This window comes from Haliotis asinina, chromosome 11 (genome assembly GCF_037392515.1).
Source record: "Haliotis asinina isolate JCU_RB_2024 chromosome 11, JCU_Hal_asi_v2, whole genome shotgun sequence".
In the NCBI taxonomy this organism is placed as follows: Eukaryota; Metazoa; Mollusca; class Gastropoda; order Lepetellida; family Haliotidae; genus Haliotis; species Haliotis asinina.
Genome location: NC_090290.1, coordinates 621,916 through 647,497, shown reverse-complemented (window position 1 = coordinate 647,497; position 25,582 = coordinate 621,916). Strand labels below are relative to the sequence as shown.

Genomic DNA, 25,582 nt, shown 5'->3' with positions numbered 1-25,582 from the left:
CTGATCTATTCAGAGTTGCCTCCCCTGTTCAGGCCAATATCAGCTGATCATTCATTTGAACCTCACATTTGTCCTGATTATGAACTCTCCTTCACTGCTCTTACAGCTTTGCCTCCACATTCAGTAAGGTCTTCAGTATGACTGGAAGGGTGTCTTAGACAGTTCATCAGTTGGTTTAAAACAATTCCTAAACTTGAAGATGTGGTAAGGTCGCCTTGTGGTTGAAAGCATGCACTCATCACACTGGAAAACCGAATTCGATTCCCTTCATATAATGAGTGCCTCCTGTAGTAATATTGCCTAAAAATTGCTGAAAGTGGCAGAAAACTAAACTCACTCACTCACAATTTAACTTGAGGTTTAACATGTTCATCCAGAACTGAGGAGGAATGCCTGTGCTAACTTTTGAACTATCTAAAAGGTCTATACCAGGGGATGATATGAAAATATTGGAATATCATAAAGTTAAACTATATTGTAGGAGGGTATAAAACTCCCCAAAATTTCTGCCATACCACAGCGCTGGTTAGTTGAAAAATTTGCCGGCCCTGACCAAATTTACAATGCCAACCATCACATACAGCCTTATAATTTGGTTTACATCATGGAATTTGCTTTTGAAGATAATTGTGACTCTAAAAGATTCAAAATAAACATTAAATGCACATAAGAAGACTGCTTGTACAATTTAGATGAGGAAAAACATGCCTACTAGTCAAATTTACAATCATTGAGCAGTTTTCACTTGACTTGTTCGTACAAGATTCCTAGGAGACAACTAAATATCCACTGTTGGCAAAAGGGGCAGTAGGGTTATTATGTTGTTTAGGCTTAGTTGGTCTTCCCTCACTTGTGTATGTGTTGTGTGTATGGTTTCCTGTTTAAAAAGTCTGCAGAGTTATACTGAAGATTTGGTGTTTCAGATTCCAGGATCTCCACGGCTCTTCACCTCAATCATAGCAGTTCACAGGTAGGTTAAGACATGTCACAGGTAGATTTAGACATGTCAGAAGTAGGTTGAGATACGCCACAGGTAGATTTAGACATGCCACAGGTACATTTAGACATGTCAAGGTAGATTTAGACATGCCACAGGTAGATAGAGACATGTCAGAAGTAGCTTGAGATATGCCACAGGTAGATTTAGACATGCCACAGGTAGATTTAGACATGTCACAGGTAGATTAAGACATGCCACAGGTAGATTTAGACATGTCAAAGATAGGTTTATGGGTAGGTTGCAACATGTCGCATTTGACAGGTTTAGACATTTGACAGGGGGTTTACACATGCCACAAGTAGGTTTAAACTTCCCACAGGTAGGTTTAGAGATGTGAGATCATCCCCTTCACCAGGAACTATACTGGCATTCTGTATGAGAAATACTCAGAAACCATCGATGACCATAGGTGAACTTATATTGGGACAAACTCATAGTTCCATCAGTAAGTGTTTTCTGCCGGAAGTGTTCACATGTTTTTCTAAAATAAAGCAGTAGATAATTGAGCAGCTGGGTTATACTGTGATTTGCATCAAATGTTATCCTCAGTCATTAGGTGCAATGGCACAGTGATTATTTGATCATGCGAACACACATAAAAGAGCAATGTGATTATTTCTAACATGTAAATACAGCAGTAGTTTTATTACTTGATCATTCTTACACATAAGGACCTTCTATAATGTGACTGCAACTTTCACTTTTAGAATATAGATGTATTGCTGTGAGAAATCCCAGCCTTAATGTGTCTTCATAAATCTAAACATGTCAAAGTGAAAACGTGAACAAAGGCTTTTCTCCTCAACTGGTAAAGTGGTCAGTAGTGCTGGTATATTGTGTTGAACAGTATAATGTTCCTAACATGACTGATCCTCGTTCTCTTCCAACAGAGGCTACTCAAGTCATGTCTTCCTAAGTTCTGTTTTAATATGGTCATATTTCCTGGAAATCAGAAATTAGCAAGTAGTATAGGGAATGACAGTTCTGGCTCACTTTCAAGAAATGTCTCTACAAAGCCTTATTTAGTAAATAAGGCTTTGGTTGGGTCATTAGCTCTTGCTACTATTACCCCTACTATAAAAAAGTTGGCGGTAATTACTGTGCCTTGGTAGGAGGTAACACTGTGCCGTACGGTACGATCAATAATTCTTCTCTTACAAATCCCCTACCCGGCCCATCCCTCAAGTAGTATAAGTTAGGTTCGTCGGCTTTCATATCCACTTTATCTATGTTGTAAGTTTTGACTGACCATATAGGATCGGTGGCTCGCTTACGGCTATCGCCCTCGTGTTCCCCCGGCTGGTATAGATACCTCACTAGGGCCCTATCTGGTATCTGTTTCTCCTTCCCACGCAATGGAGCGGCCGACTCTGCAACTATTGATTTTAGTTTGATAGCGTCTGCCGGTTTCTTACCGGTGAGACGGGTGACTTCATGGTTGATTGCCAACACCACCTTGGGTAACCTCGTGACCCATTCAGTCGATCGTTTTCCAGGGGTGGCTATCTCCCTAGCATACTGATAGCCGAACAAGCGCTCAGCCAAAGTCCTATTAAATCTCTCAACTATGGCTTGGCTGCGATGGGCTCCGGCCGTGCCACGCCTGACCTTTGTATCGTGTTTGGCTAGCAGTTGTGACACGGCACCCATGAACTCCCGTCCGGGGTCAACTTGCAGCTCTGTTGGCCACGTCAGCGGGCTGCGTTTGTATATGCGTTCGAATCCTCTGGCTACCTGGGCCGAATCTTTCGTGGTCAAGGGTTCGGCTTCCTTGTAACGACTGGCTACGTCCACTACGGTTAAGGCATACTTGTACCTCTTGTCGTGGGGTAGGAACAGTAGGTCTGCCTGGTGAACGCTATTAGGTATGTTAATACCGAACCTCCTTCTAGGCACGTAGCGTGGTGCCGGCAAATAGATCTGCCACAGGGCTTGTTTTTCAAGCCACGCTTTGGCTTCCTCCGGGGGTACTCGCGCTATTTTAGCTAGCTTATCTACTGCGCTAGCTCCTTTCCAGTACCCACGCGGGCTGTAGTAAATAGCCTCAAATTTTTTCATGTCCATACGCGTATGTGTTTATCCCATCAATAGCTATCCAACGTTTCGTGTCCATAGGCGACAGGGACGTCTTGTTTATAGTCAGTCCGTATATCTTATGTCCATCACTTCTAAGTGTGTTCATTTTATGTCTAAAGGTACGGGTCTTGAACAGGGCTTCCTTGAATCTGGCGTGTTTGATGTGTTGTTTCACCACATACTTCTTAACCCCCTTAGCCTTCCGGATCTCACTATTGTCGGCTTTCAGTATGGAGTACATCTTAGGTCTCAAACCTATGTACTCGGCTATGGGCGTGCCAGCACACTCGTCCTTCATCTTACCTAGGACCTTTTTATTTACCGTGCTGTGTAGGGTATGGGTCTTAGGGTAGTCGCTGGTGTCGTATAAATCGAGGTGTTTTTTCATGTCCTCGTACACGTCCTCGGTTCGAATCTCCATCAGCAGGGAATCCGTGTCAGTGTACAGCACTTCACACCTGTCGCCGTACTGTTTCTTGAGCTCGTTGTAGTAAAAGTCGTACATCAGGTGTTTGGATAAATCGAGGATGCTCATCCCCACGTAAACAGGCCGGTTGAATTTTATGTGACTTTTCTTCATGTGTAGGGCAACCAGGTTGTCTGTGAATATCTTACTACGGTTGAATGCCGGACTGGCTATCAATCTCCTGAGCTTGTCTTCTTCACTCGACCGAACCAGCTTCACGGTCACGCGTTTCCTCAGGTTCTCCATAGTCTTACCAAACACCGAGTTGTTCATGAGCTTGTAGAGATTTTTCTCAAAATCACTGGTGGCTTTTTTTCGTAGGTCTGTGTTCATTCTGATGTAGGGCTCCATCCATGGACTCTGGTCGAACATGAGCACCCTGTGTATTTTGGTCAGCCTCATACCCAACGACAGGTACAGCTGTAGGTTGCGATAGTGAACGATGTACTTGGTCTTATTCATTAAGTTAGGCACGAGTTTTTCAACGTCTGTCACACGCCCACCTGACAAGTTATGTTGGTACTCAGACATCCAGTCTGTGTTAACCCTCATACGTTCGGGTGCAAGGGGATAGCTGTTGTGCGATGTGTGTAATTCCTTGGGATACTCTAAGTCAACTTCGAGGATATACCCTTTGTTCGAATCTGGTGCAACCTCCATAACATCAACGTGGGGTACCCATTCGAATCCCCCTGTAGGTAGATACTGGCTCATGGCCCAGCCGTACAGGTTGTTTGCGTCGAGGTAGAGAATGTGATTGGTTGGCTTGTTAGGATCGTAACCTTTCACGTATTGATTATTTGCTTTCGCGTATCGTTTGGATGCCATGGAAATCCCACCTCGCAAGCCTTTCTCAATGAATAGGTGCATGTCGTAATCTGTTAGCAATTCCAAATTAACTCCGGTCTTTTTAAGCAAGGCGTCCCACGACAGACCTGGGCTGGTGTAATACCATGCGGGGTCGAGTTTATACTGCTTTAAACAGGTCTGCCTGAACGTTTCAAACACGTCGGCTAACAGCAGTACATCTGTCCTCAAGTACAGGTCGTGATAATCACCCAGGTTCTTACAACCCAGTTTATTCCATACGTTAGTCGCGTGCGAGTAATCATCTCGTGAGACGGACGCCTCATTCAGCTTGCTATAAAAGCAGTCAATAGGGGGTAGTCTGGTCTCGGTGAACTTGGCCCAACTATCCATGTACTCATAGGGGTACACACCCTTCCTCATAAGCAGGGGTCTAGTCTCGGCGTCTGTGTATCGATCGGTGATAGGGAAGGTATTGTTGGCCTTGACCAGACTGTCGAGTGACGACAGGAGGAACTGAAACGAGTCAATGAACCTAAGTCCGTTTAAGCTGAAGGAGATGTATCTCTCCATGTTGTTGGGGATGCACGTTATATTACCATCGATTTTCGCGATGGCCTGCATGATCAAGTGTGAGTCGTACCCTCTCAAGTTGTGAAAGACAACGGGGATGTTTATTGTCTTAGGGTTGATTTTAAGCTTGAGGTTGCACGCGTTGTGAGCGGCGCCTCTATACTTACCAGTTATGTGGCAGTGATCTCTCACCGAATCACCGTTAAGTGGTGAGTCGCACACGTGACAGTGAGTGCTACTAGCGTGAGCTAGCCTGTCGGCTAGGGTCATACGCATGGGAGCGATTTTATACAATGCATTCCTAATAATTTTTTCTTCCTCCTGCAAACACTTTAGAAACCTTTCAGCCGCGTCAGGGCCCCTATACACTACCGGAGCTTTCGTTTCCCCGTCACAACGGACGACAATGTATCCAAACGAACAGGCTTTATGCTCTTGTGTCTTGTGGGTGAAGCTACCCCCACTAGGGAGTGTGGGGGAATCCCCACCCACAACTAAGGCTTCGAAGTCGGCGTATATAATATAAGGCACAGACATTTGGTTCTTGTGGTTATTGAATTTTAGGATATTGTCACCTTCCTTAGGCATGTCGACTCGTATGGCCGTCTGCCCCACACCTTGGCAATCATCCCGGTGGGATTCTAATAAATCAGCTCGACTGAAACCGTGTAGGCATCGTACACAAAAGTGTTTTTCCCCATCGTGTTTCGACTGGTCGTGCAACAACCGGCTGAGATGTTTTATCCACGTGTAGTGATACTTTTCACCTAGTTGGATCATGAATATATTGATAACTTGGCGATCCTTCACCGGGCTGACCCTGTGTACTATTGTTGTGTTACCTTCGTGCCCAAAGACATTTATAGCCAGATTATTCTGTTTTTCTACTTTAGTGATCTGGGATATGGGGGTGGGTTCATCTATACCATCCCAATTAAGCCCATCGTCTTGGGGATAACTAGAAAGCCTATCTGAATTCTTGCCAGCTGGAAATAAGGCTGACCTGATAGCTAACCTAAGGCAATCGTTTCCTCTATTCTTAACGTTTACTATGGCATGTTTGTTCCTATAGTAGGGAGGCAAGGCTAGGTATGACCCGCCTCTGAACGGCACGTAGTTAGCTATGTCTAGATAGACATTATCGATTTTATCTACAGCCCACCCGGACCCCAAGTGTGTATAGCGTTCTAGGTATTCTCGTATCTGCTGAAAACTTGTATCGATTGATGCGTCAATGGTCTCTGCATGTGTGACGACCTCTTGTTGACCTCGGAAGTAAGGCTGAACATACTCAGTGGCCCCTGTGGGGCCCCCAACCTGCTTATCGAGCGACATTTTCACTGTGATCTGAAACTTGATACTTCCTAGATTATTTAGTTCCTGGTTGACCTTATCAGCTATCAGAGGCTTGATATCTATAATGTCTATGTTTCTATCAACGTGCATGCGCCAACCTCTCAAATAGTTACCTACAGCGCGCTCAGTGCTCACGAACTGTAGGTCAATAGCTCTATTCTGCCGTAATAATTCTAAAAGCTGTGGTTTTCTCATATGGGAATACCCGCCTAAACCCAAATCGTGTGCCTCGGCTTTCAGTTGTTTTACAGTGGGACGTGCTACGGGGGCATGTGATAACAATGCGGTTAACCCGGCTCTCCCCAGGTTTGAATAACCCGTGTGTCCAAGCTGTTTTGCTTGAGCTTTTAATTGTTTTACCGTAGGAGGGGCTTCTAAACCTAGTAATCTCAACAATGCTGACTTCCGCATTCTAGAATACCCGATAACACCTCTCTGTTTTGCGACCCTCTTGAGCTCGCTTACAGTAGACATCGTGTTTACACCTAAGAGAACCAATGTCTAATTGGTTCACAGTAAGGGGAGGTAACCCTTTCACGCACTGGAGTCTATCTTGAGCAGTCGCCTACGTTCTTTTATGTAGCCTTTTTTATTCTCGTAGATGAGTTGATGTCTGACTACGTTCGCTCCGTGAGCTTTACATAGACAGTAGTGTCCTTTAACCCCGATACCACACACAGAACACGTGTAGTTAGGACTTCCCATATGGAAACAACAGAACCCCTGATTCCTGCATTTCCTACCACAGGCCTCGGTCTTCCCCATAAGTATGTATTCGCATCGGTATGGAGCGGGTCTCATGTTTACTTATAAAGGTATTTTAGTTTAATTGCTTCGCAACCAACGCAGTAGCTGCTATACCCAACACTATGAAGCCCAGTTCACGATTCATTTGTCCCTTGGATGGTGTGTAGTACTGAGCGAGTGTGGGTTTATTGAGCGGTTCCAATTGTTTACCAGTGAGTAGATAGTATTCTTTCATTGCTTCATCGACATCGTTGAATGTTTTAATGGCATGGTTTTCACGCTTGAGTTGTTCGTTAATAAAATCGATCCTCTGGAGGCGTTTTTTAACGTACTCAGCCTGTGCCCTTTGTAATTTCTCAGTAGCGAGATCGTGTCGCTTCCTTTCTTCCTGTATTTCAGCCGCGTGATCATCTCGTAGTTTCGAGAAGAGGAAATTACTCCCGGAAAATGCCAGGGCATTCACTAACGCCCCACCGACCATCATAGCTATCGTGGCCATCCTATATTTATTTCATTATATTATCAGGTATTATTCCTTGTTTTACTAGGATGTCTTTTGTGGCCATCACCATACCAAGGTTCATTATGAGCATACCCATATCCTGCAGGTTGAAATCTAGCTTGATAGTTGGTTGTTTAAGCACCATTTTAGTCAACCGAGCGTACCCTACGGCTAGACTGGCGACCACTGTGGCGTGGTATGCGTCGTTGACGAACGTTTTCCCCTCAGACATTATGTATATGATATAAAATATTAAAATTATAACATGATATGCGGGTCAATAGTGGGGCCTGCCGGCGGCGTGGGGGGCTCACTGTTGGGTGGTGGCTCACTGTGGGAGGGTACCCCCACGTATAACCATGTTATAACCACGGCAGCAGTTACACCTACAGCCAACAACAGTCGGGGGTTGGTCACTTTATGTTGGTTACACCACCGTTTTTTACCGGCAGCTACTCTCTTAGGATTCTTCTGCCTGGTTACTGTTGAAGTGGTTTCCACCGTCACCTCGGGGCTCACTGTTGGGGGTGGGGTCTCCACCGTCACCTCGGAACTCACTGTTGGGGGTACCTCCACTGGGGTTTCCTGTGCAGCATCCATCTATACTATTATTATTATTCTTTCTCTCAAATTGACAATGTTTTGCCGTGATAATCGCCGCCGTCACTGGAGCCAACAACATACCATATTTGTGGTACAGCCCGCAGCTGATAGAGCTCACGGCGTGTTCGATAAAAGGGTCTTTCTCGAGGTCCTCCCACAGGTAAAGTCGGCGCTCTGGTGGAATGGGAAGGAAGTGTGATACAATACCGGTGTATATCTGGGTCATAGCCGATCCTATTGTCTTTGTCATTTCTGCTCCGAGCCGGGACTCGTATCTAGCGTACAGCTTATCGATTTCTTCGGCTGGCATTTTGTGAATTTTATCCGGAGTGTAGTCTCCAAAGTAATGTTTGGCTTTGCCGCCAACAGCCAACGCCACCAGTTTCTCTCGCTTGGGGGAATCCAACACAGTGGGGGTACCCCCCAACTGTTCGAGCAATTCCTCACACTCCATCTTATAATATAACAAGTAAGATTTAGTTTTAACTATATAATACCCGATACAGACAAAACACAGAGAAATGAAGGTTAAGTTGCACACGACAAATACTTCAAATATCATAGCTATGCTTAGCTTTTGCTTAGCTTTGCTTAGCTTTGCTTAGCTTTGCTTAGCTTTAGCTTAGCTTTGCTTAGCATACTATATATGCTACTGGTTGGTCGGTTTTTAGAACGAGCTTAGCGTGTTTAGTTTCAGCGAGCTGTTTCTTCACACGTTCCCGTTCTAATTTACTCATCACATCGTTCTCTCTCAAACACTCCTCAAACGAATCCCTGTCCTTGCAGTGAAATAAGGCCACCCATCGCGTCTGCTCCCTGAGGTCTTTCAACACCGAGTTGAACTTCTGCATTAGCACCCAGACGCTGTGATTTGCATGCCGGCCGGAGAAGGCCAGGTACGATAGCATGTCTCTCTTTTTTGTTATCTCGCGATTAGCGCTGCAGTCGTCCAGTATAAACAGCGTCGGTTCCCCTTTAAATTTCTCGTGAAGAGCTTTCAACCAGTCCTGCAGGCGTGTTCCAGGGTCGATTTTGTGCACGTCCGGGTCCGTCATCACCCAAGGTCGCGCGTACGTTTTATTCATGCTCAGAGTAGGGCACATGATAACGATGTTATCGAACACATCCTTGTAGTAACCCTCCAACATATCCAACACGAAAACGGTCTTCCCACAGCCAGTCTGCCCGCACACTATGGCGCAGTGTGGGTCAGTGGGTAGTGGGGGGTACCCCCCATCAGTAGATGGCTTGCACGAATCTCCCATTGTCTATATTAAGTTGCGCGTCCATAATTACGTACAGATATAATTTCAACTTACCAGCGGTTTGAGCCTTCTTAGTAATCTGGATGGTTATCCCTTCGCTGCCGTTATCTATACGGCGCCCGCTACCGTGCAGTTTATCATCATCCGTGGATCGCATGTCCAACCATAGGGCGTACTTGGTGGTCAGGTATTCACCGATCTGCACGGAGCCGAGGTCCAGGTCCTTTGTTATGTAGTCCCCCACTGGTAGCTTTTTTATCTCATCCCACTGCTGGTGTGGTCTCATACCATGACTGAACAGCTGGTTGGGCACGCCCTCGATGGTCACTTCCACCTTTTCAATCTCGGGGTTGAAAAACTTCTCGCTGTCCCTCCGGAATGGCTCGTAATCCTCCACGGGGACGACCAGGATACCTTTCATCGATCGCGCCGGCACGTTCAGGTTGATATTCCACACAGTGTCGCTCTTATCTCGCACGACTGATCTATGTCTCAGTACGCGATCGTACAGAATGGCCATCTTCCCAGAGTACTGGCTTCGAACCTGCCTGGCCAGCTCCGGGCTAGTGACCATGTCAAACTCCAGAGAGATGTTGTCTATGGCATAACTGGCCTCATCACCGTTCGGCGTACGCACTACTTTGCTATAGTCGTTAAACGTGAGCTCGTATTCTAGCCTATCACCCAGCGCGGCCTGGTAAAACGGCGCGTGTCCCGTGAGCAACTCGAAGTCGAGCGGCACGCAGAATCGATTCCCGTATGCTAGAGCGATGGCCTTTTCACCGGCCGATAGCTTGTCTTGCTGGTCTGTCGTGAAGACGTACCCTATGCGCGCCCGGGTTGATTTGCTGATACCCTGGTACACATCATTGACTCGTTCTCCCTCGCTTTTCCAGAGATCCCTGTAGCAGTGAAACACGTCGCTGTCGTCGATGCTCAGCACCTCGTTACCGCTGATCTTGACGGTCGTTTTCTTAATGATAGCTCGACCCACGTTCCGCACTAGCTCGCGTTTGTCGTTGTCGGAGGTCAACGTGATATTGAACGCCAGTCGAACAGTGCCTGGTACAATGAGGTCATTCTCACCAAGGTTTGGAAATCTAACCAGCAGAGTTTGATTCTGGTCTATCTTGCTGGGATTGTTGGTGATAGTCACCGACTGGCGCACGGCTCTGGCACCTAATGGCTCTCTCAATTTTCTGAAAGGATCTAATTTTCTGCCGTACATTGTTATATATAAATAAAATATATTTAAATACTAATGGATGAAGACATACCTATGGATGAGATGCCGGGCGCTAGTGCCCAGGCATTCGATGATGAGCAGGAGACCTCATTTACTAGTTCATCATTGAACCAAGAACTTTTGGCAACAACGGTAGATGATTATTACGAAAGTTTAAGAAGTGATAAAAACTACGTTGATCCACAGGGCCGATACCTTGATAATTTTTTTATTGATACAAAGGGTGTTCTACGCCTTAAGTCTGACCCAGGGGTTGACCTCGTTAACAAGCGCAATAAAAAACCACTGGCCTTGTCAACTCTAGCCAGCCGCCATGGTGTCGAATTTATCCGTAAAAATCTAAACATGAATGATTACGGTGGTGCAATACCTAAGGCCGTTAAAGAAGATCTGCAAGCTACCAGATCCCACCTCACCACTAGAGATGAAATGACACCACAGCGTGCCACAGAAGCCTCAGACAGCATAGAAAAACTGTTGAGCACCTACTGGGACAAACCGTTACCGGGGTTTGACTTTCCGGTAAGGGAACTGCGCGGCTTAGACGAAGCCGTGAAACGCGTGCGTGGAGAACTCGTGAACAACATGGGGAAACTGAACGAAATCGACGAGCACATCTCTAGGGAAAAAACCGAACTCAACGAAACTGAAAACGATGATATGAAGCGTCGTATCAATGAACGAATACGTGATTTAGAAGACGAGAGACGTACACGATTGGAAGCCGCTTCCTCGAATCGTGAACAGCTTCGATCCCAGATCAGTCGTATTCGGGAAACAATCGATAGAATACTGAACGAGGATACAACTTTAGCCAACAGGATTCGGATATTGTTCCGGGAGCAAGGGATCACCATCGCCAGTATTCTGACTGCATTGGGTTTCATCATATCAACCCTGGCGGTGTCACTGACAGGGGGAACCCCTGTGGGGCCTGCCGGCGGCGGGGGAACTCCAAGTGGCGGTGGGGGTGTTAAAGACTGGATTAAAAAAACTCGGGGAAGGCCTAGCTAAACTGGCTGGTAAAGCCGCCGAAGCCCTTCCCGGCATCCTGGGTAGCATCGTCTCGTGGTTGTTGGGCGCTCTGTCTAAAACTGCCATGTGGCTCAGTCAAAACCTGTGGGCAGCCATCGTCGCCGTGGCGGGTCTGGTGTACGTAGCGGCTAAGAAATCTTTAACCAAATAAGTCCCAAAGCTACCCCGCCAACCACTAGGGCTGTTTTATTATCAATATGCTGCTGATAGGGGGGTACCCCCACATGAATATAGGGGTGTGTGGGGGACACATGAACTTTAGGCTCCGGGGGTGGCGCCACTATACCCGTTTCACGTGGTTGGGTGTGTGGGCTAGGGGGGGTGTTAATATCGGGGTTGATACCCAATTTTTGATCCTTCGTGGCTACGACTATTTTGTTGTTATAACCCACCACTTTTTTTATTCTCAGTTGCATATCACTCGGAGCCATGTACAACCCCACGCCGAACACGTAATTGACTTTCGATCTGGCGTTTTCTAACGCTTTTTGGTAACGGTCGATGGCCCGCGGGAGATCAACTGGAGAATTGATAGTATCCTCAACGTTGTCAACGAACTGTTCCTGAGCTTCGAAAGCAGCTCCCTTACCGATGATGTTGGAACGCGTTTGCGACTGCGCACCCAACAGCGCCCACACGTACGTTCGAATCGAGTCGTTCAAGCGTATTGTGCCAGCACGAGTGAATCCTTTCGACGTGTCCAGCATGAACATTTTCCACCCGTCTGCGGTTGACTGCTCCACTTTCTGGACTGTGAAAGCAACACCACCTTTAAAGTTCATACGATCATCCCTCCATTCATTACTCGACAAAGCAAAGTCCGGGCGTAGTTTACCTTGTTTCAGTACAAGATCACTGAGTTCTTTCACTGATCGCACGCCATCAGAAGGAATACCCAACCCGTGGTTCGGCCCCGGCAAACGCCAATCCGTCTTCGGGTTTATTTCGAATTCATTGCAAATACGTTCATAGGCCCGTCTATCGTATGGGTTGTTTGTTGCGTCCCACGCTTTGTCCTGTGGGAGGGGGGCACTGATCTCTTTAAGGATACGTCTGACCTGGTAGTACACGTGGAACTTGAACACAGACTGACTCAGCGGTCCACGCTGAGAGTCGGCCAATGCCACACCACACCCCGTTGTAGCGCACCACACAGCAAAGTTGAATTGATTCTGCCAGAACTGCATAGGGTTGTTGAACCAAGCGTGGACTGCCTTGATGTTAGTCACCGAAAGCTTATACTTATCGAACACATCTAAAAGCTGGGCATTGAAATACAACCCAGGAGCAACCACAATCTTCATGGTGGAGAAATCAACATCCAGTTTAGGGTAAAACACACCAGGGGAATACATTTTAAAACTATTATATAATAAATATATATGTAATATGTACATAACACTTCCAGGAATAACTAGCGGTGAGGCCGTTCAGCTGACGCACGCGATCGATAACACGTCAGGTCAACTCGAAGTCGCACTCTGCGATATCACCTACCTACCGCAATGGACTAACATTAATATCAGCAACAATAAGCTGTTCGTTAGTGGAACTCGCAGCCAGATAACTGACGGCTACTACAGCGTGTGCTCTCTAAACGACGAGGTCTTCAAACCCCTGGGAGCCGAACTCAAGATGAACGACTCAAACGGTACAGTGGTGTTAATCAACAACGGAAGAACCTCCTTGAGGCTCGGCCGACCATTAGCGAGGATACTCGGTATGTCTCCTGACGAGATAAAACCAACAAAAACCGTCACAGGCACGAAGTTACCCGACCTAGTACCGTACCGAGAGCTGTACATTCATCTCGATCAGGTGAGCACAACGTACAACATTCAAGGAGGTCACCCTTCCACTATATTGAGAGCAGTGCCGGTGAAAACTGAGAAATTCAACGACGGTAGAACCGAGTCATTTTCACCACGGCAGTATAAGAGATTAACCCAGGGCAACATACCTGAGCTGACAATATCGGTGTTAGATATAAATCATAATCCTGTAAATATAGGATACCTCAGCTTAACACTTCATGTAACATGACCAGCGCACAAGGGCCCGGAGTGAAAAAATGCGTCAATATCGGGATCTCCGACCTCGGAGACACACGCGGTTTCGACGCTCCCGGAGTAGATGGTAAATCGTACGCCTTGCAACTGAAAAACAACATTTACAAACGCGTTGAAATCCCCTCCGGTGGAACCCTAAGTGATATGATAGATACCACAAGAGCAACAGTAAACACTAAGTACTCCCTTGTCAACACCGGTGATAATAATTGGGTAATATACCCATCGTTCGGAGGTAAACTGTTCGACTTAGACGATGTTGAGAGCACTACCGTCGTCAAAAACAAACCATATATGCTCGTCTTCACCGAAGATGACAAGTGGGTGTTGTTACCCGAGAACGACTGGTTTATCAATATTAGACTCGTCTCCCCCTACGTGTTCACTGATAACAAAGACAACCACCTAAACAAAGTCGTGAACAATGGAATTCTGCTCGTGGCTTACGTACCAACTCAGAGACGTAGTATAGTCGTCAGCCCAGTCAACACTATAGCAGCCCACATGCTATCGAGTAAACCAACCATACAAAACGTGAAATTGCAGTTGGTGTCTGAATTCGAAGGCGTGGTCAAGATACTAGAGAGTCTGCCGGCAAACTCAACACTGATCATCAAAGTCTACCTAGGGGAACCATCGGTGAATGATGTCGAGATCGTGAAGGGGATCAAACTCGGGTGGGTGAAACAACACCAGTTTCAAGTTTGCAACGTTTACGTGCGGGTGGGTGTCGACTCCAAGACCAGTCTGCAGGGGGTCAACGTGATCGTGGGAAACAAGATATCACTAATCAATATCTTCCTGCCTGACAACATACACTTCATGGGTATGAAGTTAACCCCTGAATTATTATCAGAAAACCAGTTGGAAATTATATCGTAATAGTATAATAATGACCAGTCATCACCCCAACACTACACTTAACGACCTGGGAGATACGGAGGGATTCGATCAGCCTGGTGAGGAAGATGAATTATACATCCTACAATTCAAAGACAACGTGTACAGACGGGTACCGTTACCAGATTTTAAAAAACCTAAATGGCTGATCAACTTAATACCCACCTCACCTTATATCACATTAAACGAACATGGGGATATCTCTAAGATTAGGAACAACGGTATCTGGCCCGGGGATTTCATTCCAGAGATTCCATTAACACACACAGAATCTTTGGGTTACGGGAAAAAGGGGTTAAGTGCTCGTCCAGGCCATAAATTAATATTTAGCAGTGATCTTGATAGAATATCTTCCCCTTCCACCCTCATCATAGAAGTCTTCTTTTCCTATTTAGGTGATGAAAACACCTCAATAGTACACCAAATTTTACCCGGGGTGTCAATACACTGGTATGAAGAACACCTAGGCCAATATTGTCGTATTGTTATACAATGGGGTACCACGGGTCCTATAAACCACTTAATAAGCCTTTATGGGGTTTCTATTACAACAGGAAATTTTATTAACCTCTCACCTATTGCCCTGACTAGTAGTCTAGAACTTGTAGACTTCAAATTCATTGATAGACTTTTAATTGAAACCCAATTAAAAAATCTTTCAAAATATATATTATAGGATGGGTCTGTACCCAGTCGTAGAGGAAGTAGCGAAGACGTTGGAAACCATAGATGGGTTCCGCTTGAGGCAGTTATGTGATGTGAAACGCCAACTAGAACAAGACCGTGACACGCGGAAAGCACTATGTAAAAAATACAATAGAGCTTTCAATATCGTGAACGGGGCTGACACTACCCTTATGGCAACCAGCATGGGACTAGGGGCGGCAGGCGTTGGGTTGTTAACCACCATCGTGGCTGCACCTATAGTGCTAGGTATTGAAATAACGGCTGGGGTAACAGGGTTGGTAGGGTTGGCGCTTAAGTTAGTATCACGCAGACTTAATCGTAAGGCATTGAAACACGACGAGATCAGGGTTCTGGCCGAAGCAAAGCTGAACACAGTGAGTGAGCGAATTTCCACGGCACTCTCTGACAGTAAGATCTCAGAAGAGGAGTTTCGTTCAATCCTATCTGAACTCAAAAAATATAACGAAATGAAACAAGATATTCGGTCCAAGTCTCGTAAGTCTGCTATCAGCGAGGATGAGAAAAAAAAGTACATAGAACAGGGGATACAAAAAGCCCAACAAGCCTTTATTACGAACACCAAAGAGATCATAGGCGGTTCACGTTAAACTGTTTCCTCGATATAAACATGACATAGGGGAACACGAGGGCGATAGCCGTAAGCGAGCCACCGATCCTATATGGTCAGTCAAAACTTACAACATAGATAAAGTGGATATGAAAGCCGACGAACCTAACTTATACTACTTGAGGGATGGGCCGGGTAGGGGATTTGTAAGAGAAGAATTATTGATCGTACCGTACGGCACAGTGTTACCTCCTACCAAGGCACAGTAATTACCGCCAACTTTTTTATAGTAGGGGTAATAGTAGCAAGAGCTAATGACCCAACCAAAGCCTTATTTACTAAATAAGGCTTTGTAGAGACATTTCTTGAAAGTGAGCCAGAACTGTCATTCCCTATACTACTTAGCAATAGAGAGTGCAGGAATCAATCGACAAGATGTTTTTGTTGATGTGACACACAAGACATTTAATGGCTAGCTTGTCCATTGTCAACCATGGAGATGACAAATGACATTGATCTGTCAATTAAAGAAATGTTCCCACATCATGAATGAGAAGAGGCTCTGGCTTCCCAGAAGCATACAGAAACTACCGAGGCTTTGTGAATGATAACTTTTGAAACAAGGCAGTGATGCACTACGAAAATCTGATTGCAACAGATGATGAATCCTGAACACTTGCACCATGAAAGGGTCATGTTAGAACAGAAGCACGAAATGATCTTCCTAACTTCTTTTCACACCACAACACACATGCAGATGGACCTGCACACACCCACACCACACCCGTCTCTTTAAATATTGCAGGATTCAAACAGGACCAAACATCACTAAAATATGCAGTTATGAAACATTTTGTAAGAAAATGTCTTCTCACCTCCCTCCTTGAGTGTCAAACACAAGTGAGTCAACTGAGAATACAGTAAGATGCACCCAAACATCAAGAACTTTATGATATTATGATTCCTGCCCTGCTTGTACCCCAGGGCATATGAGACGTCGAAGCTGTACCGTGACCTGAAGCTTCGAGGGGCCCTGATACAAGAGAAGCACCTGCGGCTCCTCCCGCAGGAACAGATCTACAACCAGGTCAATGGCGTGTGGAACTTATCCAGTGATCAGGTACAGTGCTGTGTCTGAGTAAAATAATATTTTTTGTGTGTGTGTTTCATTTCAGCTTCATAGGCAAAAGTTCACAATGCAATAACAAAATGAATTGTTTTGCAATAAACTATGTTTATATAGAGCATACTTATTACTGACGGATATGCAGAAATGTCTATTTCTGTCCTGGCCTCGTGCTGCATATTTTAGTTAAGATGCATATAGTTGCCCAACTGGTGATTAACAAACTGAATATTGCATCATGGACTGGCTTGTTACTTGAAATGTCAGTTACAGGAGTGTCTGCTCCAGATCGGATTATTTACGTGCCACCATCATATTACTGGAATATTTATGGATGCTGCAATCAGCAAGGGGTTCCAGGTGTTGAGAAGTGAAGGAGTTCTCGGGCTTAATGAGTTAACTTTGATGAGAGACAAGCCACCCGTGTACCATCTAACACTGAAGTTATGGGTGGAGAAGATATCTGGTAATCAATACATCAAGACTCACTTTCAGAAGTGGCAGCTTGTGTTATTTTCAGGTTTTGTTTGTTTTACTCTTTTTTCGTTTTACTTGTGAAATGCTTATGAAGACAAGACACCATTATTTAGAGTGTATCTCTGCTTAACAGGGGAACTTGGGAACATTCTACATCACAAATGTGAGACTCGTCTGGCATGCCAATGTAAATGAGTCGTTTAATGTCAGCATTCCATATCTACAGATGGTAAGTCATTTATTGTCAGAATAAGTATTTTACCAGCATTCTGTTTGTTTGTTATTTCTCAGTTTTGTAAGCAAGATCTGCTAAACAAAAAGCTGCTAAGATAATATCAAGGGTCATGTCAAACATCATTCATTCATCCAGTCAGATTATTGCTTACCAGGTCACAGAAAAGATAGTCAGAATGTGTTTTCTGATAATACAGCCTTAAGTAGTACCAATATAGTTACTGAGTTGCCGGCTTTTTGGCTGATTCCGTCAAAACCTGTTGTATCTCTCAATTCAGTCAAATAAACATCTGGCAAGTAAGTACTGCCATACCATGTCACCAGTCGATGACATACCAGGGTCACAATCCACTGTGTTCTTAACCTAACGACCTGTCAGAACTCTGTTGTTTATCACAGGCTTGCAAATGTTGTAGTGTTATCTACGCTGTGTGGATCGGAACCCAGAACTTTTTTTTTGTCCAGTTATCAAAATTGAACCAATGTTTTACAAAGCTGAATGGAAGTTGTCACTTGAAACACCTGCTCTGTGACTGGCACATCTTGACTTCTTTAGCTGTTTAATTGATCAGTGTTGCTGATTCTTATGTGACCATTTCATGTCTGTTTAGTGGTAATGAGATCTGAGGTCTATTTTTAATGAGATTTTTTGTAAGAAGCTGTGAAGTAATTTCAGATTTGAAGAGAAAAAGAAAGAACAATGACTGAGAAAACTTGCTACTTTTGTGCATGCGTTATTTCAAACCTATTTTTTAAATATATTTGTTCAGTGTTAAATTTATGAAAAAAAGTACTCATAGACTGTTCTTCACAATCTCTTTCTTCAGAAAACTGTGAAAATCCGGGATTCCAAATTTGGACTAGCTCTTGTTGTAGAGACATCCACAATGGTAGGTACTTCATGTGTGAGACTGTGTGATAATGTGGAACTCAGAATCCATGGGTAAAACCTGCATTGTCACTTTATTGTCCCCAGAATGAAATTTTGATTAAACCTGGAAAGGTCAGGGTTAGAATTAGTCATCAGCTATCGATGCTTGTTTTAATTGACGACTGTTGGGATCTGGTGGTCAGACTGGCTGACCTGGATGACACATGCCGTTGTATCTGAATTGCCTTGATTGTTGGAATGTTGCTGACAGTGGCATATGACGTCCCTCCCTCACTCACTTATCATGGAATGTAAGCCAAGATTGTCCCAGTGGTGTTGTAAAGGATTAAAACTGTCTCTGAGTGGCAGCTCACACCTTGCCTTGCACATGCAATACAGATGATCTGCATGTTCTACCCATGTCCTGCACACGCGTGCTCATACTGACAATCTCCTTCTTGACAGCAATCCTTTGTAGTCTAGGGGATGAAACCGCCAAGCTAGTTAGCGAAGGGTTGCAGGCGCGACACCATCTATCGGCACCAAATGTTGGAAGTTTTCAATCATATGATATTTTACGATCATATTCAGTGATAGCAACTCAAAGCAATGTCAAGTCATAATTCAAATTCAAGGGCTATTCCTCAGAAAATCCATGGGATTTTGGCAGTCCTGTAGGAAATCCAGGGGTTTCATGGAGACTGCCCGCGAGACAGCTTGTAGATATTTACTGAGTAAAAGGATAACTGGAGGGTCATAATTCAGCATCATTTCTGTGTTGATAAGTTCCAAAGTGACAAACCTGAATCATGCGAAGCCCTTCAGTCTTATCTCCCTTGTTTACCCATCTCATAATTTGAATAACAGCCTTAATCTCATTTCACTGTTGTTCTATGTTCTGCTGACAGAGTGGGGGTTACGTTCTGGGGTTCCGTATCGACCCGGTGGAAAAGCTCAAGGACACAGCCAAGGAGATACAGAACCTCCATCGTGTATACAGCTCCTGTCCTATATTTGGTGTGGAGTTTGAGACAGACGCTAAGGTAGGAAGCAAACACGAATGTGTCTGTTCTTGCTTAGATCCACAGCCACTGATGCTGGTTGCACGAGGCAGTCAGAAGGATTATCATTCAGATCAAGGAGCAGATACCAGGGGACAGGATCAGGGGTAGAATACAGGGGTCAGGAGCAGGATCAGGGGCAGGATACAGGGGTACGTTACAGGGGATACAGAAACGGGATAAAGAACAGGTCGGGGCAGGATCAAGGAACAGGATACAGAGACAGGATCAGAGGTGGGGTAAAGGGTACAGGATCAGGGGCAGATTCCAGGGGACAGGATCAGGGGCAAAATCAGGATATAGAGACAACATATGGGGGGAAATCGGGATAGGATTCAAGGAACAGGACTGCATGGCAGCCAGAAGGATCATCACTCAGGATCAGGAGGCAGGATAAGGGGAAAGACGAGGGGCAGGAGACAGGAGGCGGGATTGGAAGGCAGGAAGTGGGCAGGATTGGAAAGCAAGAAACCGGGGGCAGGATTGGGAGCCATGATATGGAGGCAAAATCAGGGGCAGGATTCAGGGAACAGGATGAGAAGGAAGGATGAGGGGAAAAACGAGGAACTGGATCCAGGGGACATGATTGGGAGGGCAGGGGAAGTGGGCAGGATCAGGCAAACTCCAGAGGTCAGGATTAGGAGGTCAGATGAGCCAGTTCCATCTGGCTCCACTTGTCATGTTGTTGTTTACTGCTTCACATGGCAATATTCCACCTATACAGTGGTATTCTGGACCAGACAGACAGTCCAGTGACAACATCAGTGTACACAAATGGGATATATGATATGTGTGAAGCCTATTTCTGGTGTTCTCTACTGTGATATTGATGCTAAAAACAGTGTAGAACCAAATTCACTAACTATTCAGTTGACCGTTTGTTTCTATGTGATGTAGAGTAAATGTGGCTAATTTCAGCCTGAGACAATGTTTCTATGTGTTATGGAGTAAGTGTGTGTTTCAGACCGAGACAACATTTCTAGGTGTTGTGGAGTGAGTCTGTTTCAGCCCGAGACAATGTTCCTATGTGTTGTGGACAAAGTGTGTCTGTTTCAGCCCCAGATGATTTGTCTATGGACTGTGGAGAAAGTGTATCTATTTCAGCCAGAGGCTGTGTTTCTATGTGTTGTGGAGTAAGTGTGTCTGTTTCAGCCCCAGATGATTTGTCTATGGGTTGTGAAGAAAGTGTATCTGTTTCAGCCCGAGACAATGTTTCTATGTGTTGTGGAGTAAGTGTGTCTGTGTCAGCCCGAGACAATGTTTCTATGTGTTGTGGAGTAAGTGTGTCTGTTTCCGCCCGAGACAATGTTTCTATGCGTTGTGGAGAAACTGTGTCTGTCTCCACCCGATACAATGTTTCTATGTGTTTTGGAGTAAGTGTGTCTGTTTCCGCCCCAGATGATGTTTCTATATGTTGTGGAGTATGTGTGTCTGTTTCCGCCCGATACAATGTTTCTATGTGTTGTGGAGTAAGTGTGTCTGTTTCAGCCCCAGACAATGGAAGAGCTCACTCTTGAGAGAGTCACAGATGACGTGGAGATCGAGAATGATGGAGGCACCGATGCATTTGCTGTAAGTATTTGAAATAAAATAGCACATCAATGTTTTTCAAACATTTACCATCCCTGTCCAAATCTCTGGTCTCCTTTTGAGTAAGTGGTGAGATTTATTAATTCTCTGTATCAGTTAGAAAAACATTTTGAGCAGCAAATCATATATTTAAATTCCTCCAACAAATGTAATTATGCAGTTCCAATTGGAGAACAATAATGGTGATACTGTCTTGTCAGTTTTTGATACGCTGTTGTTGCAGTTGTTTCCAGACTACAACAATACAAAGTTCTTTTGCTGAAACTTCATTTCTTTCACCCCCCAAAACTGGGAGTTAGTTGCGCCTTGTCTGATACTTTGAAAACAAAGTAGATCTGACTGGCTCAGAATTCAATTCAGGTTGTCTTAACATCACCACATGGAAGGGGCATGTCAGATCTCGATAGTTGTGTGTCAATTTGAGGTGTGTGGTTTTGATGACCTTGAAACCACACAGACTCTACCATCCACACCATACAGTAGTTTTTAAAAACTGAAATAAGGTCAAACCAGTTTATTTCTTCTTGTATGGATTTTTGTCTTCAGAAAACCTAAACCTAAATGGAGAGTATGTCACTTATATCACATGAACATTAGGATATTGTGTTTTGAGTGGGGAAAATTATTATTTTCTTTCATATTCTCACAAAAATATGATCGTCTGATCCATAAAACAAGAAATAAAACTGGTGTGACTTTAGTTAAAACATTTATGATTTATATTCTCTGTAAGATTTCTATCCACAAGTACAGGACAAACTGACCATACAGTATTATTCGAAGAGATAAACTCTGCCATATTGTAATGGTAAGAATTGATCTGCTCTATCTGATGTCTGTCCAGCTTAGCCAACCCAGCATGTGTTTCAGGCCTACTTTGCTGATGGGGAGAAGGAACTGGACCGCGATCCGGTATACTCCGAGGAGCTTGGTCTGGCTGTGGAGAAACTCAGGGACGGCTTCACACTGTCTGGACTCTGGGAGGTGTTAGCATGAGGCTCTGGTCATTTTGTTTTTCGCCATAGCAACTGCCTGGAATCTGTTGCCATGCCAAATCAGGTCTCAATTTGTCACCACATTGACTGACTGGTTTTCTTAGAGGTGATAGCATGAGTGGTGTATCACTGTCACCATGGTAATGTCTCATTTCTGTTATGATGATGCCTGCCTGGTCTGTTACCGTGGCAACTTGGGTATCACTGAATGTCAAGTTTCAGTTACCATGAAAATCAATCCATTTGGAAGATGGTGGTGTAATGGCCTAGTCTTCATCACTATGGCAACAGATGTCTGTAATGATGAAGCCTGGTTTGGTTTCTATTACCACAGTGACTGTCTCAATGAGGTGATAACATAATATCTGTCTTTAGGAGATGTCAGGATATGACTTAACTGTTATCATATTGACAAACTCTTAGAAGGGGAATAACCCTGACTTGATCTTTAAACAATGTGTGCCAGTGATGACAGCATGGCCCTGTTGTCTGGTGACAGTGCCACTCTAAGCCTCAGGTTCCTAAAATAAGGATGACATTAGGAATAGAAATATCATCAAACTGAAATGGACTGAGGTTCACCAAGTGTCTTACAGACAGAATACAAAATGTGTGATATAAGTAAATATATGTATGACACTGAAATGTATGTTGTTCATCTACAGACAACTTTTGTTACAGTATTTTGTATTTTACCAAACTTTCTTGTTACATATGTAACATGCTATATTTGGGTTTTCACTTTCTCAGTACATGTGTTATATTTGAACACTGTCTAATTTGCTTAGTGAATTCATTCTTGGTACACATAATGAAGGAATGTGTTTAAACTTGGTTAATATTTTGTAACGTGTTGATGAAAAATGTAAAATGATTAACATTTCTGTTTATGTTATTTACTTCAGTAAAGGAGGATGGATAGCCTTGGAGTTAAAGTTCGAGCTCATCACACCAAGGGTTTGAATCTCCACATGGGTACATGGGGACCATGGGTTGATGTACCCTCGATGTTTGTTTATGTTCCCTGAGCCTGAAGGAACATGAACATACATCAGGAGTACCTCAACCCATGGGCCTTGACTGACCAGTGAACACAGTATTTATCTTACCAAACACCTTAATGTTATTTTTTAACTGTTTGAAGCACGGTTATCGGATCATACACTTCAGCCAACCTGTGTGAATCAAACGATTCGAATCATTCATCTTGTTGTTTTTCTCACAGATAGTATCTAAGTAAAATCACTGTGGAGTAATTCCTCTTCTTAATATTCACAGGGACTACATTTGAATGTTTTGTCAATATGTATTTATTGGAATCTGAGGCAAAGCTTTTCATAGCCATCGCTAGTTTTTGCAGACCACACAAGATAAACAAGTTTATCTCCCTTGCATCAATTTGCATTTGCAAAGCAGCAGTAATTTCCATCCATCATGGGTGATTCAGTGTTATTCAAGGTAAAGAAGTACTACCACCAAGTACCAGTTGAGTTGCCATTGGCAACAGGGTACATTGCAATGTACATGCATCATTTCACCCATCAGTCCATCAATGATTCATTTCAGACTCTGAAGAAATTATCAAACCATAGAAATCTCTACTCCACAGGACCATTGTTATCCCTGCAAGGACCCTTAGAACTAATAGTTAGGCTGCCATGGGCCCCATGTTTATAAGTCAAGTTAAAATCCTGGTGTTTAAGGCAAGACAATCATGTCTTGTTAATATCCCAATTTTAACATCTGTATTGACATTATGACTTTTGGTCAACTTACTTGAAAAATGAACATAAAAAGGGTTACAATTTTTATGACAAAATGAAACAAAAAAGCAGGTTTTGGTTGCATTCATGAAAACTTACTAACAGATATTCTGCCATATTGTTTCCTGTAAATTCTTTGACTGATTTTGAAATTGATTTTTAGAATTCAGTGTTTTGCTTCCTGTCTTTCAGAATGTTAGAGATAAGTGTGTCTGATTTTTCAGACATTTAGGTAAACATTGTACATTCATGGTATCTTGTTGTTTGTTAACTGAATATTCCGTCCAGCAAATCTACTCTGTGTGAAGAGGTGGTGATATTGTGTATGAGCTATCTGAATAAACTTTGTATAAATCTCTAACAGCTTGCTGAAATCTCTCTTAGCAGGGCCAGGATTCACTGTATCACGGTTTGAATCCCTTATGATGTTACAGAAATACTTCAATAACCAACCCTCGGTACTCTTTGTCAGTCAGTCTGAATCTGGTTCTGAGCTGGAGGAGCCAAAGTTTTGTTCAGTCATTCTGACCAGTTTAATGTCTAATGTTGAGATGTATTGATATCACTTGAGTCTGGTGTTTATTGTGACCCATGTTTAACTTCTAACCATTGTACATAAATGAAGACATTAATGCAGTGTAAGAAACGTATCAGCACTGCTAAGTAGGAGATACTTTCATCTTCATATGTAAGGAAGTAGATATAGAAGCATCGTGTAAGAAGAAGTGAAGTATCCTCCTTGCAGATTTAAGTATCTACAATGTGGAGGTAGGTATCCTGTAGGTAGATAACTGTAGCCGGAAAATGCTTCTGCATCAATCATTAATTCTCGCACGTCAATATCTAAGGTCTGGATGATTGAAAGAAATCAAAGGGAAATGCTCCATTCACCATTGGAAAGATGGAAACCAGTTGTTAACTAGTAGAACCGAAATTGCAAATAAACTTGGTGAAACTTTAGGAAAACATTCTTCTTCGTCCAGTTATGAACCTAAATTCCCAAAGTTCCAAAAACAGCAAGAAAAGAAAACTATTAATTTCAGTTCAGATAACGGGGAAGATTACAATGAAATATTTTCTATTCATAAGCTGTATACTGTTGTTGACCAGGCTCACGATATTGCTACAGGAATTGATAATATACAATATACATCTTAAATGACATCCCTGTCAAAGTTGTAAAGGATACCAAGTTCTAGGGTTCTAGGCAATATATTCAATCGGTTAAAGTCAAATGCCTGAAGGAACTAGATTTGCTGAAAGCTATTTCCAAGTCAAAGTGGGGAGGGGATCAAGCTACCCTCCTACACCTCTATTGATCATTGGTCTGCTCGAAACTTGATTATGGCTCTGTCTTATACTGAGTCCCAGCATGATTCGCATACTGTGATGTTGACACAAAATGTACTTCAAAGCGGTAGAATCAACGTCATGGACTGGTCTTCAAGGTCTATGACCTTAATCCACAGATATCAGCAATGAAATAATAACAATTTAACCATCTTGCCATCTCTTGTTCTTTTATAGTGCCCTGAAGAAAGAATGTGAATTTTTGACTCAGTATA

General features: G+C 43.8%; 1 protein-coding gene across 2 annotated transcripts in view; it reads left to right on the top strand.

The window, feature by feature from the left end:
• The window catches only part of LOC137255700 (Bardet-Biedl syndrome 5 protein homolog), a 30,453-nt gene extending 5,476 nt beyond the window's left edge, over positions 1 to 24,977 (top strand). The window contains exons 6-13 of one of the 2 annotated variants that reach the window (XR_010954529.1): positions 924 to 970; positions 16,885 to 17,020; positions 17,637 to 17,732; positions 18,565 to 18,627; positions 19,517 to 19,651; positions 21,158 to 21,241; positions 22,130 to 23,229; positions 23,310 to 24,375. Coding sequence is in view for 1 of the 2 variants with exons in the window: in XM_067793190.1 (XP_067649291.1) it covers positions 924 to 970; positions 16,885 to 17,020; positions 17,637 to 17,732; positions 18,565 to 18,627; positions 19,517 to 19,651; positions 21,158 to 21,241; positions 22,130 to 22,255 (687 nt within the window). In the remaining variant the exon portion in view is untranslated. Of the gene's footprint in view, positions 1 to 923; positions 971 to 16,884; positions 17,021 to 17,636; positions 17,733 to 18,564; positions 18,628 to 19,516; positions 19,652 to 21,157; positions 21,242 to 22,129 lie in introns of both variants that reach the window. The other variant, XM_067793190.1, reaches the window with a different exon arrangement.
• Positions 24,978 to 25,582: the final 605 nt, after the last annotated feature.